This window comes from Branchiostoma floridae, chromosome 8, assembly GCF_000003815.2.
Source record: "Branchiostoma floridae strain S238N-H82 chromosome 8, Bfl_VNyyK, whole genome shotgun sequence".
Taxonomy (NCBI): Eukaryota; Metazoa; Chordata; class Leptocardii; order Amphioxiformes; family Branchiostomatidae; genus Branchiostoma; species Branchiostoma floridae.
Genome location: NC_049986.1, coordinates 9,412,040 through 9,427,238, shown reverse-complemented (window position 1 = coordinate 9,427,238; position 15,199 = coordinate 9,412,040). Strand labels below are relative to the sequence as shown.

Genomic DNA, 15,199 nt, shown 5'->3' with positions numbered 1-15,199 from the left:
CCCCCCCCCCCCCACCCCACACACACACAGAGAGAGAGAGAGAGAGAGAGAGAAAGATAGAGGCACACGTACACTTATACTTATACGCATACACACATGCATACGAACACTACAAACATAGGCACACATACACATAACGTTACAGACACATGCGAGCACGTTGTCATCTATATACATTTCTACAGTGTGGTTATGTAGCTTGCCATATAGTACGGTCTTCATTATGCTCTGCAGGTTTGTTTATTATTATTGTACACTCCCTGACTTTTAGGTTTATTAATCAAGATCTCATGGTTAAAAACAGTGTTAGAAAAATGGAATTTTTCATTGTAGACATTTTTATATTCATGTCACGTGACACCTCTTTTTATACGTTCCCAGTGACGTCACATTTCGCTTTTTGTGACGTCATGATTGTACTTACAGTTTTGGAAAAAGTTAGGCGAGTCGGACGCATTTTTTAATCGTCTTGATTTAGCCGCTCATTTTTTCCAACGTTGGTTTCTTAATCGGCAAAATGTTTGCTTTCATCATGGTTTCGACCATTTGCTTGTTCGATCTTGCAGCCAGGATGTTTGGCACCACCGGCAAAGGTAAAATCTAGTTTTATTGGCTTCACTTCCGACAAGTTTCTGTCACCGTTTTCGACAAAGAGCTAGACTGGGTGATGTTCTAAGAATCAATTTAGTACATCACCTTTGTTGACCAACTTTATCTATATACAGAGAGGAGCGCAGTGAGGAAAATCAGGAGGTGTGACTTAAACGGTCCCTCCGACCGTGTGGACAACATCCTGCCCACAGATACCGACACATCAGCCGCCTCTGCCTCTGCCTCTGCGGCCAGCAACAAACCGGAAAAGGAGAATTTCAGAGGCTTCGAAAGTGATTTTCTACTGTCTCCAGGGAAAGCTGAAGAAAAGGAGAAGGAAGACACTGCCAGCCCTTCTTCCACTCAGCAGAACACCACCGAGACTGATGAGACGAAAACCAACACCTCTTCAAGCCAGCAGCAGGAGAATGACTCCCTGGTACCGCGCCGCAGGTTCAGAATCCCCCCAGTCATGGCCCAGGTCTCGCCCGTAATCCTATATATACCAGATACGAACCAGGTCACCATGTTCTGGGACAGAAGCGACCATTCCAAGATGTTGTTGTGGATGATGATTCAAGCCAGACGGGAGGCAGGAATTTTGTAGAGAGGCTGGCTATAAGTCCCGAAAACCAAGTTCTACCATAGTATTAGTACACAAACATGTATTGGACATGGGAGTGGTGCGGTTGTGGGGGTTTGGGGTTGTGTTGTGGGGGAAGGGTGATTCAGGGTGGTTTCGGAAAGGTTTTTTTTGAGTTGTCATTGTTATTCATAATTATGTTAGTAAGCTTTTCTTCTCATGTCCTTTGCACAATACAACGTTCAGAAACTTACAATATTCAGCAATAGTATAACTTAACATAAAACTGTTCTAGAACATTACACGGCATCCTTCGGTCACTATTGACCATTATAAAACCCTGACATCCTAGAACATAAATGTCTACATTTGGTCGTACAATATATATGTTTATACATTTAGTTGTCGGCTATACTATAGTACCTCTGCATGTGTAGCTACGTACATGTATCCAATGAATGAGACAAAAAAAAATAAGTATCCTTTTAGAGTGTCACGCACTAATCTGGTAACTCTCATATATCTCACTCATCATATATTTTGTCACAGTTGTGACCAGTTTATATTACTGACTCCAAGTTAGATCAGAACTTGATTTTATTTTTATTCTGGAGACGAATGAAAGTACAAACTGTTGGAAATCCACGTCTATGTTCTCATTATTCCTACCTACATAAACCTATTATCTATGTAACGTTATTGTTGTTTCTAGTACGGAAGTACGTGAGACAGTAACTAAAAATAAAGTACAGAAATCAGCCACATAACAACATTCATCCATCATCATGATCTAGTCACTGATTGTAGATTAGTCCAAAGTTGTACTGATTGCAGATAAGTCAGAAAAGTCTTGAAGTCTACGTAGATACAAAAATGTACTTTATTGCCAAACAAGCTATGTACATTATCAACAAACATTGATATTATCCCTCTATATCTTAACATAAACTTGGTACTCACACATGCTTGACCAGTGTATGAAGCCATACTTGCCATGTTTCTCTAATGGTTTCAAGATTAGCTCATAACATTTATTGTTCTGATATCAAATAAATGATCAAATTATTCTTCTGAGGAAAACTGCAATCTTGCCGCAATCTTGATTAGCCTGGAGATCAGCCTTGTTTGCTTTGGTCTGCTCCCAAATGGTAGTGGCCACGGAACAAAGCAAACAAGGCTGGATTCCAGGCTAAATCTTGGTTTGTCAGTGACAGACTATATTAAAAATAAACTTGCCTAGAATTATATAACATTCTATTGCATACACAGGTGAGGATGCATAAAGAGACACACTCATAAAGGATGGCACCCTGGCTGTGAAACATAGATTACTGCATATGGCACAATATTTGTATTTGATTACCTGGTAAAAGTAAAGTGTACTGTATATGCATATGAGACTTTATACTATTGTTGTGTTATAAAACTGGCTGGCTGTTATCTATCATGAGTAGTGACAAATTCTGATGGTTCATGATGATGTACATGTCCTTAGTTAATTCAAAAATGTCTCAGCCATAGTGTTGCAAATCCATGAGCAAGCCTCCGCACCTGAGGTGTCACCAAAAAAAAAAAAATTATCATATCATATCCGGCGCTGTCCTGAATGGTGTACAACAAGTCCGGTGTCCTCTTATCCGGTAACCAGTCAAAACGGCCTGACAAAAGTCCTACTAAGCAAATTTCATATCTTTAAGCTTTCCAATCGGCATTCATAAACACCGTGAGCAAAGTACTAGTAATTGAAACCAACCCCGTAAAAAAGTCCCCGGCTTGTGCTTATGAACTAGGCGGGTCGGCAACACTGCTAACACCGCACAGATCCCAGAGAGCTCACGGTGCTGTGGTTACCAGGCTAGAGGTGGTCCAATGCTTCAATCCAAAATCATCATTTTTGCATGTCGTCATCTTGACCAAGTCCACGTTCCCTGTGGGCTATCTCGGCGGTGGTTGTCCGGCTGCAGGCGGCGGTGGTGGTGAGGGTAACGTGCCGACTCTCGCCGTAGCGTCCGGTACAGGAGTCGGGTCATACCCGATTCTCTCGTTGATTTTATCGGCCTTAGTTTTCCCGGACGGCGGCGAGGCGTCCCCGTTGGTCTCGGCGGCGCCCTCCCCCTGTGCCCCGAGCCCAAGCAGCTCGGCGTTCCGCTGTTTCCGCCGCTCTTCAACCTCCTTCTTCACCGCCTCGAACTCGTCCAAGTCGTCCAGCTTCAGCTCGATGCGTGTGGGCTTTCGTTTGATCATTTTGTGGGCTGAAAAATCGTCAAATTTTGCCTCAGTGCAAAAATGTCATTCGTTCTCCCGCCGAAATACAGAATAACCTTTCACCTTTAACATGGCTGATACAATCACAAACTATGGGGATGTCATCATATTACTTGATATGAATATCAATGAAAGCCATAATCATACAGATATAATTTGTGACCATACAAGATCCTATTAATAGATGCTTTTTCAAACTTTGTTTGCATGGCTCATCTTTCTTTTTTTCACGATTGAATTAATAATTTCCTTTGCGTTAAGTGTACACCCCTCAAGGTTACATTGGTTTATTCCACGCGTGTGAATCGTCGAAGCGGCGATTTTGCTGAAGTTTGGTGGGATTTTGGAGACATTACTGGGGGTTTCGAATCAAGATAACACTTTCAAAAGGTTGGTATTAAATCATTCTTTGTTAATGATAATAAGGTATCGAGAAAATAACTCCAGGCTCCATTCATATGTACCTAAACTGGTGCTTCAAACATGGGTATAGATGCCCCCCTCCCCCATAATATTTTTTAGATACCCAAGCTAAGCTTTCTTGCGCTTACACTGTCCACTGCATAAACAGAAAGTTAGTATGTGGTTTACAGAGTGGGCTTAGTCACCTGCTAGACTTGAGAACAGGAAAAACCCCCGAAATATTTCATTTGAAATGAAGTAGTCCAGTTCGAAGTTGATTTGCAAATCATAAATTCATCAAGTTATGTAAATCTACTGTAAAGCATAATTATTTGAAAGAAGGCCGAGATTATTGACTGGATGTTCTTGTCAAAAGAATTTTATGTCCCTGTCAATATGTGAGATTGTGTGGCGCAGTGCGCAGCTGTACATGTTTGGCTCAGGCCGAGAGGTCTCGAATCCTGCTGTTTCACCGATCATGTGCCCTTGGGAAATGCACCGTACACAACATTTCTCACTTTGGTTACAAGGTTAAAATGAGTACACTGTACCTAGCTTCGGTTAGGGCTGTCCCATGGATAGGATGTTAAATGGAGGTTCCGTGTTTAGTGAGAGCCACACCTTGGACACGTTAAAGAACTCACCACACCTTTCAAAAAAGAGTGCAATGTGCAAGTTGTTCTTTCTGGAGTTGGTGATTTACTACAAATCACCTGGATAGAGGCCTGGCAAACCTTCTTCTTGTATCAGCCAAAACATGTCAGTGATTGCCGATTTCTCAGCAGATGAACATTAACATAAGAACAGAAGAGAACATTTATATATCAAGAATATTTCGCAAAACTCCTGCCAATAGGAGTTTTTAGCACTATTGATATGTCTCTGTCAATAGTAAACTCATTCACACTTCAGAGGACACTTGTGCAGTGACAGTAATTGTGGGTAATATGTCAAAGGTGAAAGCCCCAGAGTTATAAATAGTTCTCTTTTCAACCATTTTTTTTATCTACGTTACAATGTCCAGACATCTCAACGGTCTTCACCTTGGACATATTATTATTATCCACAATTCCTGTTGCCACGCATGCATCCTCAGAAGTGTGAACAAACTTATTAACTTTGTATGTTTTGTATGAACATTATAACTAAGAAGGTATGTGTATTATCATGATTTTAAGAATGTTTTTTTCTTCTTCAAGACATAGGCTAAGATGTCTGACGACGAGGATGTTCAGCTGCCATCCAAGAAGGCAAAAATTGTGCACTTTGGCAGTCTGGAGGAAGTAGAGAGACAACGACTGGCTAAGCAGGAGGGTCAAGGGTCACTGGGGTCTGATGCAGTGCAGGCTGGGATACTTTCAGGAAACATCAACATATCAGAAGGTAGATAGAAGTGTTTAGGACAATATCATTACATCTAGTATTATGCATAATTATTTTCATTCAAGACAAACCTGAACAAAAATGTACAACTAAGTATTACTTGATATTTTGTACAACATCATCTTTATTTTGCATAAACATCACTTTGAAAAGGACACATTTGAAACACGAAAACAAGATGACGGTTTCACAACAGTAAGTAAGTAAGAGTCATAACTTTACCCAGGGGACCAAAAGTTTTTATGGTTTTAATGTATAAGGAATGTTGAATTATAATTTATACAATAAGCATAGAAGTAGGCACTGTAAATACAGAAACTTGGTGGTTCAATGCTTGCGGTTTTTGCAGTGGCCACTTCACCGCGAACTTGAACCGTTGCAAACATTTTTCCATGGCAGTAAGAGACTACAGTGCATGGTGCTACCGTGAACTTAAAACCACCGCGAAAAGTCCTTTTTCCTGCTACCGCAAAATTAAATCCCTACGAACTTAAATGCATTTACAGTATTTCTTTTGCTAGTGAGATATGGCAAGGCCAATTTCTAAGAAATTGATGATACAGTATGGTCAGATTTACACCAGTGCCGGTTTAGGGGGCCCAGCCATGCCCAATTATAGCCAGGTGGTGGAATAGTGTCCGATGGGGCCATGCAGAGTTTACGCTGAAAAGTGCCAAAAAGCAGCTTGTAATTATTCACTGGTATAATTACCAGTTAAATTTACGAGGTCTGTTACTACTTGTTTTACATAATAAAGTAAAGAACTTCAAATCATGACGGTTTCTTTTCTTTCTTTTAGGAGAGACCTTTGACCTGGAAGAGCATCAGAGTGAGAGACAGAAGGAAGTCTTGGAGGAATTTGAAAGAAGAAAAAGGGTGAGACATGAACGTAGAATGTAACTTAGTTATCTCACAATCTACGACAAGCAGCATCAGTACACTGACACATATGTCTATGCTATAGATTCAAGACATGAGATTGTAGTAGAGTCAATTCCAAGTCACCGAGATGGTTTTGAAATAATATTTGTAATAAGTTTGAACTATTTTGAGTAAAAGAACATTTCAGTCACTAAAGTTAAAAATTGTTCAAACATTTCAAAATGAAAGTTTAAACATGTTTGAACCTTTTTATATTTGTTGGAACATTTGAGAAAGTAATGATATAATTATCTCTTTATTTAGAACAATTTTCAAACAACTATGTGTTTTTGTTATTGTTCCAACATGTTCCAACATTTTGTGTCATTTTTTCCCTCCATAAAAACTTTTATTGACCCCATAAACAAATCTGCTAAGCTTGGTCCTTTGTTTGGCTCTTGTATCTTTAGATTTTCTTTAGTTACTTATTAGTATACACTGGTGAGTCTTTTGTGAGAAGGTAGCAGACAGACATAATTTCCTGCACTTGGCAGGGATGTGTGAATTGCCCTCTTCCCAGCCCACTGACCTAGTTTCATCATATTGTTTCCATGTTCGAACATGTGATCACAAATGATGCATCTATGTTGGAACAGTTTAGAAACAAACAGAAATAATCTATTTGATGTTAGAAATGTTTGAATACTATAGAAATATTTAGAACGTCACATAGATGTTATAAATAGTTCTAAAGAGTTACTTATCACAGTTAGATTGTTACAAAGATTTCCAAAATGTTAGAACAAAAGGCAAGAAACACCCTCTCGGTAATATGGAATCGACTCTATATTGTATAGTTTAATGTGTAGTTTTGTGCTGAAATATTTTTTTTCTTCCACAGGCCAGACAAATCCATGTGTCCACCGACGACTCAGAAGTGAAAGCACAACTGAGACAGCTTGGAGAGCCAATATGTGAGTGGGCACAGGTTGCTGTAAATCTTGACATGATCACTATGGTTTTATTTTAGTCACTGTGCGCTGATTTGCATGTGCTGAATGATGGTAGCTATCTAGAAGCCAATAATGGAAAAATGGCTGTTTAATTAGTCGTAAAAATGGGCAATAAAAGTTGGCACATGTATCTGACTTACTAGATGAAAAGGAAGAAGGTAAAAGCAATTGTTTTGCAAGAGATTTCAAAAATAACATCTGTTTATGTCCTTCCCTGTTTTCCAGTACTTTTTTGCTGGTCATTGTTCTATTTCACATTTACTTCATTTTGTTGAAAACAAATGCAGTTTTTGTTTACCATTATGCATGATTTGTAGGTTTGTTTGGAGAGGGTCCGGCAGACAGGAGAGAACGTCTACGTCAGATCCTCGCCAAAATCGGAGAAGACAAACTCAAGAAGGACTCGGCCGAGGAGAAAAAGGAAGAAAAGAAAGAAGTAAGTGAAAGTAATTGATAAAGTTTACATTTAGGAAAACATTCTTCTAATTTCTGTTCAAAATTTGTGCAGTTCCAACAGTTTTGGGGCTTTCCAGAGCTTATGCATTTACAATTAATTGCTTCATTTCGGCTCATTGCCCCTTAAATTTTTTCAATGACACCATCTTAAATATCCTGCCTGTACTACATGTATACCTTTTGTCATGTAATCCTGGCAGCAGTTTAGCTCAGATGCATCTGTTTCAGAAATGCATTTTAGTCTTCATAAAACTGGTTCATATTTGATAAAATTCACGACTTGTCTTAAGCGGGTATCTCACTGAACTGTGGTATGTTGGCAACCACTGCAGGCGGTATTGCATCCTAACTTGAATTTGTGCTATCCTTGACTTTATAACAGTAGTATCATGCAAAACGTACAGTGTGACTAAAAAGACAAAAGACAAAAAGCATTAAAAAAAATTCATTGAGTACCCTGTCAGATTCACGACTTGTCTTAAGCGGGTATCTCACTGAACAATGCCACCAATGTATGACAGCTTCAGTGAGGTACCCCCTTTAGGCATCCTTGTTTATGATGTTTGTTGAAGTGGTGAGTAAAAGTGAATTCCTTGTCCACAGTACAACGACACTACCTGGTACCATGAGGGACCACAGAGTCTGAAAGAAGCCAGGATGTTCATAGCTGGCTACTCCATACCAAGGTAGGTAGACTCTTTTACGACTTTTAATGACGTAAACTGTATCTCTTTTACATACGTTGTCTGACCCTTGCCTCTTCCCTCATGACCTCAATGAAAAGCAGCCTGCAGGCCAGTTTGAGCTTTCATGAATAAACAAAGGTTCAAACAAGCAAACAAACAAACAATTCTTCTTTAGGAAATAATGTGTCACTCTCAGGGCTGTCTCCAGCGTTAATTTTTTCCATCCCACACATTGTTTGGGAGCTCATGTTTTTAATTTGTCATTTCAAGCCGAGGAAAATACATTTTCATCAATTTTGTGTCATGAAGTATTGAATTTTGGGTCGTACTGAGTAAAATTCTTTTCTGTCCCAACAAGCAAATTTCTATCTTTGGACGGAAGGACGGGTCCTAGAGACAGCCCTGGTTACTCTATACACATATCTTCCCAGACTTACAATTTATGTACTGTAAAGCTTGAAATATTGGTCATTCATTCGGTGGTTATAGGAGCCGACAATGCCAACGTATAGATCTGAGTGGGGGTCATTAACCCTATATTATAATATAATTTGAAACCCAAACGGTACCCAAACAGTTAATTTTCACTGCGCCACAAAATTAGCTGTATTTTACAGTAGCCTAAAAAGATAATTGTAATTCTATCATGTTTATACCTTCATTTTGTAGGCCTTGTTCTGCAAAATCATTTAATTGTACATGTAAAAAATTCTATGCGTACTATATAATGGTAAAATGGTAAATCTCCTTGCAATGTTTTTGCAAGGAAGACTGTATTTGAAATTCCAAAGGATAGTAGATTTGACACTGACACTTTTCTTGATGCCTGCCTCAGAGCTAAGAAGAGGCTGGAGAAAGCTCGTGAAGCTAAGGAAATCCCAGCTGCCCAGAAAAACGCCCGGATGCAAGAACTGCACAGGCAACTCAGAGTGAGTAGAAGCATTTTTTACGTTAGGAAGCGTGCATAGTCCAGTGGTTAGCAGCCCTGCTTCTGGACTAGAACTTGTAGAAGCAGCGAGTTGAAATCAGGCTGTGTTGTATACCCGGCATTCATGCTACCGGTTTAAGCTGATACTTTTGCAAGAAGCTCAAAAAAATGCATAAGCTTGACACAGTCACATGTATGAAAAGCTGGTGTGTTACGAACAATGCAAAGAAAGAGTAGTTGGCCCACGCAGTAACAATTTCAGACTTGTAACAATGTCACCTTTCTCCAGTCAGTAATGTTGATTTGGTTGTTCAGTTCACATTTTTGTGTTTCCTCCATATCCAGGCCCTGACCAACTATGGCAGTCAGATAGGAGACAGTCGACCTATCTCCTTCTGTCAGTTCAGCCCAAACTCCAAACTTCTAGCAACATCATCATGGTAAGAAATACAAATGTACATATATATTGGAACTTCTTGAACAGTGACTTATAAGAGTTAGAACAACTTTTGAACAAAAAGAAAAATACAGCACAATTATCAAAAAGATTGGGGGTCCCTCCCGGTGTGAGTTGACCAAATAAATCAGCTTGCACTCTTCAATACAAACCTGATGTTTCCACCATCAAGAGGATTACCTGGTAATGCAATATGTACAAATTACTGCATTATGACAGCATTATAAATGTGTACCTTGTTGTTTCATTAGGTCAGGCCTGTGCAAGTTGTGGTCAGTGCCGGACTGTAAGCTGGTCAGAACATTACGAGGTAAGATAGTCCAGTTGTACATTTAGATCTATATAATATATATATATATATAGTAGCATCCAGAACATGGATCCCTGACAAGGGTAGGTAGCAGTCGGCTTGTCTCCACACCGTCCAACTTCCAAGTAGCTCTGTTCAGCAGGTTCACATTGGTGAGACTGCACACTATTGAAAGCAATTACCTGCTATCATTGCTCAACAGCAACTAGTTTGCTCCTTCCCTTGGGTGTTGCCAAAAACAGTGTCCAAGAAGCTTGGCAAAGCTAACAGAGTTTCAACCTGCAAATACTAGTAGTACATGAGCTAGAAGTAGTATTAGTAGCACAAGTCTTGAATATTTTGTACGGTGTGTTTTTCGAAGACTACACTCAAGCAGAAAAGACAGTTCTTTGAGACATTTGTATAAGGCCACACCAATTTAATTTCTTGGTTCACGGATTTTTTCATAAAAAATATGGAGCGAGAGGGCGAAATAAAAATAAAAAAAAAAATTGTAAAATGGTTGGGGTAAAGGTAACGGCTAATCCAAAACATAAAGAAAAAAAAGTTTTCAGCTTGAAAAAAGTACAAAAACACTATTTTTGTACAGTAACAGCACCTGTACCCACACTTTAAGGAGCTTATAATATAAAGGCCAATTTGCTACACCAGAAAGTTGGTGAATGGTTTCATTAATGGTGAAAATTTGCTGAGTGGTAATTTTTATTTTTATTTTTTTTCCCCAAAAATAGGAGCGAGCGAATCCGTGAACCAAGAAATTAAATCGGTGTGGCCTAATGTTAAGTTAAAATTATTTTTACATCAGGTTTTGCATATACAGGAGGGTCTGCATGCCTTTTTCCGTTACGCGTTACGAGCCATTTTAATTCACCGTTAATCCTTACCGACCCGCTCTAATTCAATGTTAATCGTTATCGGTATATTCTTCGTGAAGCGTTATTGGTCGTTTTAAGTCAACGTTAATCATTATTTGTTATCCTGAATTCACCGTTAAGCGTTACCAAGAAATTCTTCGTAACCCGTTATACAATGTACTATACACACGAAGTCAAATGCCAGATAGAACCCCTGAAAATGCTTTGATATGAATCTTTGATATGACTCGGCTGGGGATCAAATTCACGACCTGCCAAATGCAAGGCGACCACTCTACTAGCTTGGTCATTACATGAGTTTAGTACAATATTCTGTGCTTATTTTCTAGGACACAACCAGAATGTTGGGTGTGTAGTGTTCCACCCCCAGGCCACCCTAACCCTGGAGGATTCCGCCTGCTGTATGGCTTCCTGTAGTGCTGACGGTGTTGTAAAACTTTGGTCTCTGGAAAGGTCTGTACAAGGTCGAAACGCTGTTAAAAACAACAGTTGAAAGAATAAAGAGACTCTTTGTTTTATATAAATATTGTTTTATTGCCACCTACAATTTGATGACCGTCTGTCTGACACTTTGTTTTATACAACTATTGTTTTATTGCCACCTACAATTTGATGACTGTCTGTCTGACACTTTGTTTTATACAACTATTGTTTTATTGCCACCTACAATTTCATGACTGTCTGTCTGACACTTTGTTTTATACAACTATTGTTTTATTGCCACCTACAATTTCATGACTGTCTGTCTGACACTTTGTTTTATACAACTATTGTTTTATTGCCACCTACGATTTGATGACCGTCAGGGCACTTTTGACTGCCTCACATTGCACTAAGTATACATTCACCTCCTTGTAGCTTTTTCCACAACCTGGACTCACTGTCCTTTGTCTCAGATTAACTACTACCAGGTAGTACCAGTTCTGACCTGAGTCTGAAGTTCATGAATGAGTGTTTTTAATCATTTTCTAGCGATGAACCAGTTGCGAACATCGAGGGCCACGAGGCCAGGGTCGCCAGAGTAGCGTACCATCCATCCGGCAGGTTCCTGGGGACAACATGGTGAGTTTTTATGGAGTAGGACTCGCATCAAAATTATACCACATAGGTTTGATTGTGTTTGGGGGGAAGTACCTTGTGCAGTATTCCTGTGAATCACTTATAGGTGCACACATCCAAAGAAAAGCATGATGATGCCCCTATCAAACTTTGTGCTTGGTACAAGATGCACACTTTGAGTTGGGTTGGGTACCACTTGTATTGACTCATAGTATTCACTGTTGGATTTTGGATGGGACACAGACATTTTATGTTTTTCCCTTGCTTTACTGTTCAAATGCATCCATGAATGTTGTGGGGGCCCAAATCACAGCATACAGCAGCGCTCACGATATACGCGACAGTTTGCGCGAAACGACCTTCGAAATCATGTAGGGGATAAAAACCACAGTGTAGGGACCCTCTACTCTCAACTGCCCTGGTGAGAAACCTGGTGTGACATCCGTGTGACATTTTGAATGTGATGTTGTAGTTATGACAAGTCCTGGAGACTGTGGGACATCTGCTTGATGTTTTGTATGTTGTAATGTTGTAGTTATGACAAGTCCTGGAGACTGTGGGACATCTGCTTGATGTTTTGTATGTTGTAATGTTGTAGTTATGACAAGTCCTGGAGACTGTGGGACCTGGAGGCCCAGGAGGAGGTCCTACATCAGGAGGGCCACAGTAAGGAGGTGTACGACATCTCATTCCAGTGTGACGGCTCACTGTGCGCTACATGGTAAGCCCAACACACTAACACTTACATGTACTATCAAGTTTATTGTCTGTTGTTCCCCATCAAGCAGGGGATAGACATGTTTGCATGTAGATGTGAAGACTTAAGGGCAGCCCATTAGCAGCCTTGATTGGGACTGTGTATGTTGAGGAGATCAAGATTATTCCTTTGTTGTTGTCAGCGAAAATTGTTGAGAGGTATGGACACGTGACCCAGGCTAGACCAGTCATGTCGCACTATGTTGGACCCGTCTGGATTTATATGGAATTGATTTTAGCCAGGTTTCCGGAATAGCTCTGTGGAAAACCGCATTTCTTACAGGGTCGGGCACATGAGATCTTTCCCTCTGTACTAGTAACCTGCTTTCCTTGCCGTTCCAGTGGCCTGGATGCGTTTGGCCGTGTGTGGGACCTGCGGACAGGCAGGTGTGTCATGTTCCTGGAGGGTCACCTGAAGGAGCTGTTCGCTATCACATTCTCACCTGATGGGTAGGTAGCAGTCATAGCAGAAACAACATATCTGATACCTCCGTTCCTGAGGTGTTGCCAAAAATTAAACTACAGTATTGTAACATTCCCCTCTCATGTTCTTTTGTTAAAAAGTTACAGAATTAAACACACATGTACAACTTAACAACTTGTTAACTTAACATATAAGATATTCAACATACATGTATTGTCAATATATATCAAGAAGATAGTCAATATGTATCAAGATTTGTCAAGACGTAGAGTCATGATGGAACTGCATCTGTTGGAAGAAATAACTCTCCAAATACAAAGTTACTACAAAATGTATTTTGTAGCAATTGAACTCTTAGGCCCACTTTATACTTGTTCTGTTTACTGTTACGTACTACATTTACACACTTTAGTTGCATTGTAGGTGACTGTACAGAAAAATGAAGCATTCAGAAATCTACTACACTCTTTAGTAGCCATTAAAATATGAAGCATACAGCAGTGTAAACTTAACCCTTTCCCTCTGCCTAACCCATAACCAATACACGAGTCTGATGCTAAATGGCTACCTTAGCAGCCTGGAGGTTAATGGAAACCCCCATGTTTGTTTTGTACATGTAGGTACCATGTGGCCACAGGAAGTGCAGATAACACAGCTAAAGTTTGGGATGTGAGACAGAGGAAGTGTGTGTACACCATACCTGGGCACACCAACCTGGTCTCAGGACTCAAGTATCAAGGTAGGGGACTAACCCAGATACTACACCTAGTTTGGATCGTCAAAAATAATCCAATTATTTGATATATTCTAGCGTCATTTGCAGACTTCTAGCAACACGTTATGTCCCTCTCCAGACATTTGAGAACCTTAGCCAATGTTAAAAATCACGAATCAGCCGTCTCATGAAAAGATAGTGCTGCTAGAAGTCTGCAAAGGAGGCTACTCGTTGTAAAGTTTTCTTCAATGTGTGTACATGGATGGGGTTGCTAGCCCTTCCCCGTTAATGTGCTCGAAACATCTCATTTAAGAATTGTATGGAGCATAAGAAATAGAAACTTAAGGCTTTAATTGACTTTTTATTATCCACTTAAGCTCACCTCACAACTAAACCTACTGTGAGCCACCAAGTATTTTGGGGTTGCCTTGAAAACATTTAGGCTATACCCATCAGGAAAGCAACCATAAGGAAGCTTGTATCATGTAGACTTCAGACCAGGAAAGAAGCTTTTAGCATGGAGCTTACTCCTGAGATGTGGGAAAAAAAAGAATATGCTTCTGTGGTGGTAGCAAAATGTGCTTATTGTAAAATATCTCTTCCAAAGTATCAAACTTTCCAGGTAATAATGTTATTTGTATATTGTGTGATGTATCTTACCTAGGCTCAGAAGGACAGTATCTGGTCACAGCTTCTTTTGACTGCACAGCAAAGGTAAGTTATTACATTGTACAGTAATCATTGTAGCTACAGGCTTTCTGAGGAAAATGGTAATTTTTAAATGGTCAGTTTCTTGGTAGCTCATATTTTTCTTCCCAGTTTCCATAATGCTTTCAATCTCCCTCTCATTAGTTATGTAGACTTCCTACAGCAAATACAATGTAGAAGGATGATTAAGTCAATTATCCTAAACTGTGCTGTGATTGGCTGTTGATAATTGAATATTTTCTAACTGTGCTGTGATTGGCTACTGCACCAGGTCTGGGCCCATCCTGGTTGGTCGCCTCTGAAGACCCTTGCAGGACATGAAGGGAAGCTGATGGCTGTCGACGTCTCTCCCGACAGCAAGTTCATCGCTACTTCGTCGTACGACCGCACGTATAAACTCTGGGCCGCTGAATAACCTTGGCTTTGACTTTCAAAGGGAGGGTAACTGGAAAGGAAAAACTAGCAAGCCTTATCTCATTTCTAACTATTTTTAGCTGTTACTGTATCTCAGAAAGATAAGTCTTGTCCCATCACCACATCCTTTTATAGCTGTAACACATTCAGATTCGATAATCTGAATATTTCTGTTATAAAGGATAAACTCATATACTCATATTTTTACATATATATGATGAGAAAATTAATCATGGTCAATCTGGCAAGAGGTTATAAATAAACTTTGAATTTTGTGCACCCAGAGCGAGTGAGATTCTTGTTTAAATGAAAT

At 39.8% G+C, this 15,199-nt stretch overlaps 2 protein-coding genes across 3 annotated transcripts; one reads left to right on the top strand and one right to left on the bottom strand.

Moving 5' to 3' along the window:
- Positions 1-420: 420 nt before the first annotated feature.
- LOC118421259 (U4/U6 small nuclear ribonucleoprotein Prp4-like) lies at positions 421-15,171 on the top strand. 2 transcript variants are annotated; one of them, XM_035828476.1, is made up of 16 exons: positions 421-593; positions 5,041-5,224; positions 6,024-6,100; positions 6,987-7,059; positions 7,416-7,534; positions 8,158-8,240; positions 9,076-9,169; positions 9,514-9,608; positions 9,877-9,935; positions 11,140-11,263; positions 11,783-11,872; positions 12,468-12,590; positions 12,968-13,075; positions 13,670-13,788; positions 14,429-14,478; positions 14,744-15,171. In XM_035828476.1, the coding sequence occupies exons 2-16, from the start codon at positions 5,053-5,055 to the stop codon at positions 14,885-14,887; spliced, it is 1,530 nt and encodes a 509-aa protein (XP_035684369.1). In that variant the 5' UTR covers positions 421-593; positions 5,041-5,052; the 3' UTR covers positions 14,888-15,171. The 2 variants fall into 2 exon arrangements, with proteins under 2 accessions (XP_035684369.1, XP_035684368.1); XM_035828475.1 differs by lacking the exon at positions 421-593 and adding an exon at positions 3,649-3,829.
- LOC118421260 (anaphase-promoting complex subunit CDC26-like) lies at positions 1,754-3,539 on the bottom strand. The gene has a single exon (XM_035828477.1). The coding sequence runs from the start codon at positions 3,416-3,418 to the stop codon at positions 3,110-3,112; it is 309 nt and encodes a 102-aa protein (XP_035684370.1). The 5' UTR covers positions 3,419-3,539; the 3' UTR covers positions 1,754-3,109.
- Positions 15,172-15,199: the final 28 nt, after the last annotated feature.

Coding starts and splice junctions, on each gene's coding strand:
- LOC118421260 (XM_035828477.1), bottom strand. CDS start 3,418: ATGATCAAACGAAAGCCCACACGCATCGAGCTGAAGCTGGACGACTTG.
- LOC118421259 (XM_035828476.1), top strand. CDS start 5,053: ATGTCTGACGACGAGGATGTTCAGCTGCCATCCAAGAAGGCAAAAATT. Junction 8,241..9,075: donor GCTGGCTACTCCATACCAAG/GTAGGTAGACTC, acceptor TGCCTGCCTCAG/AGCTAAGAAGAGGCTGGAGA. Junction 11,264..11,782: donor AAACTTTGGTCTCTGGAAAG/GTCTGTACAAGG, acceptor ATCATTTTCTAG/CGATGAACCAGTTGCGAACA.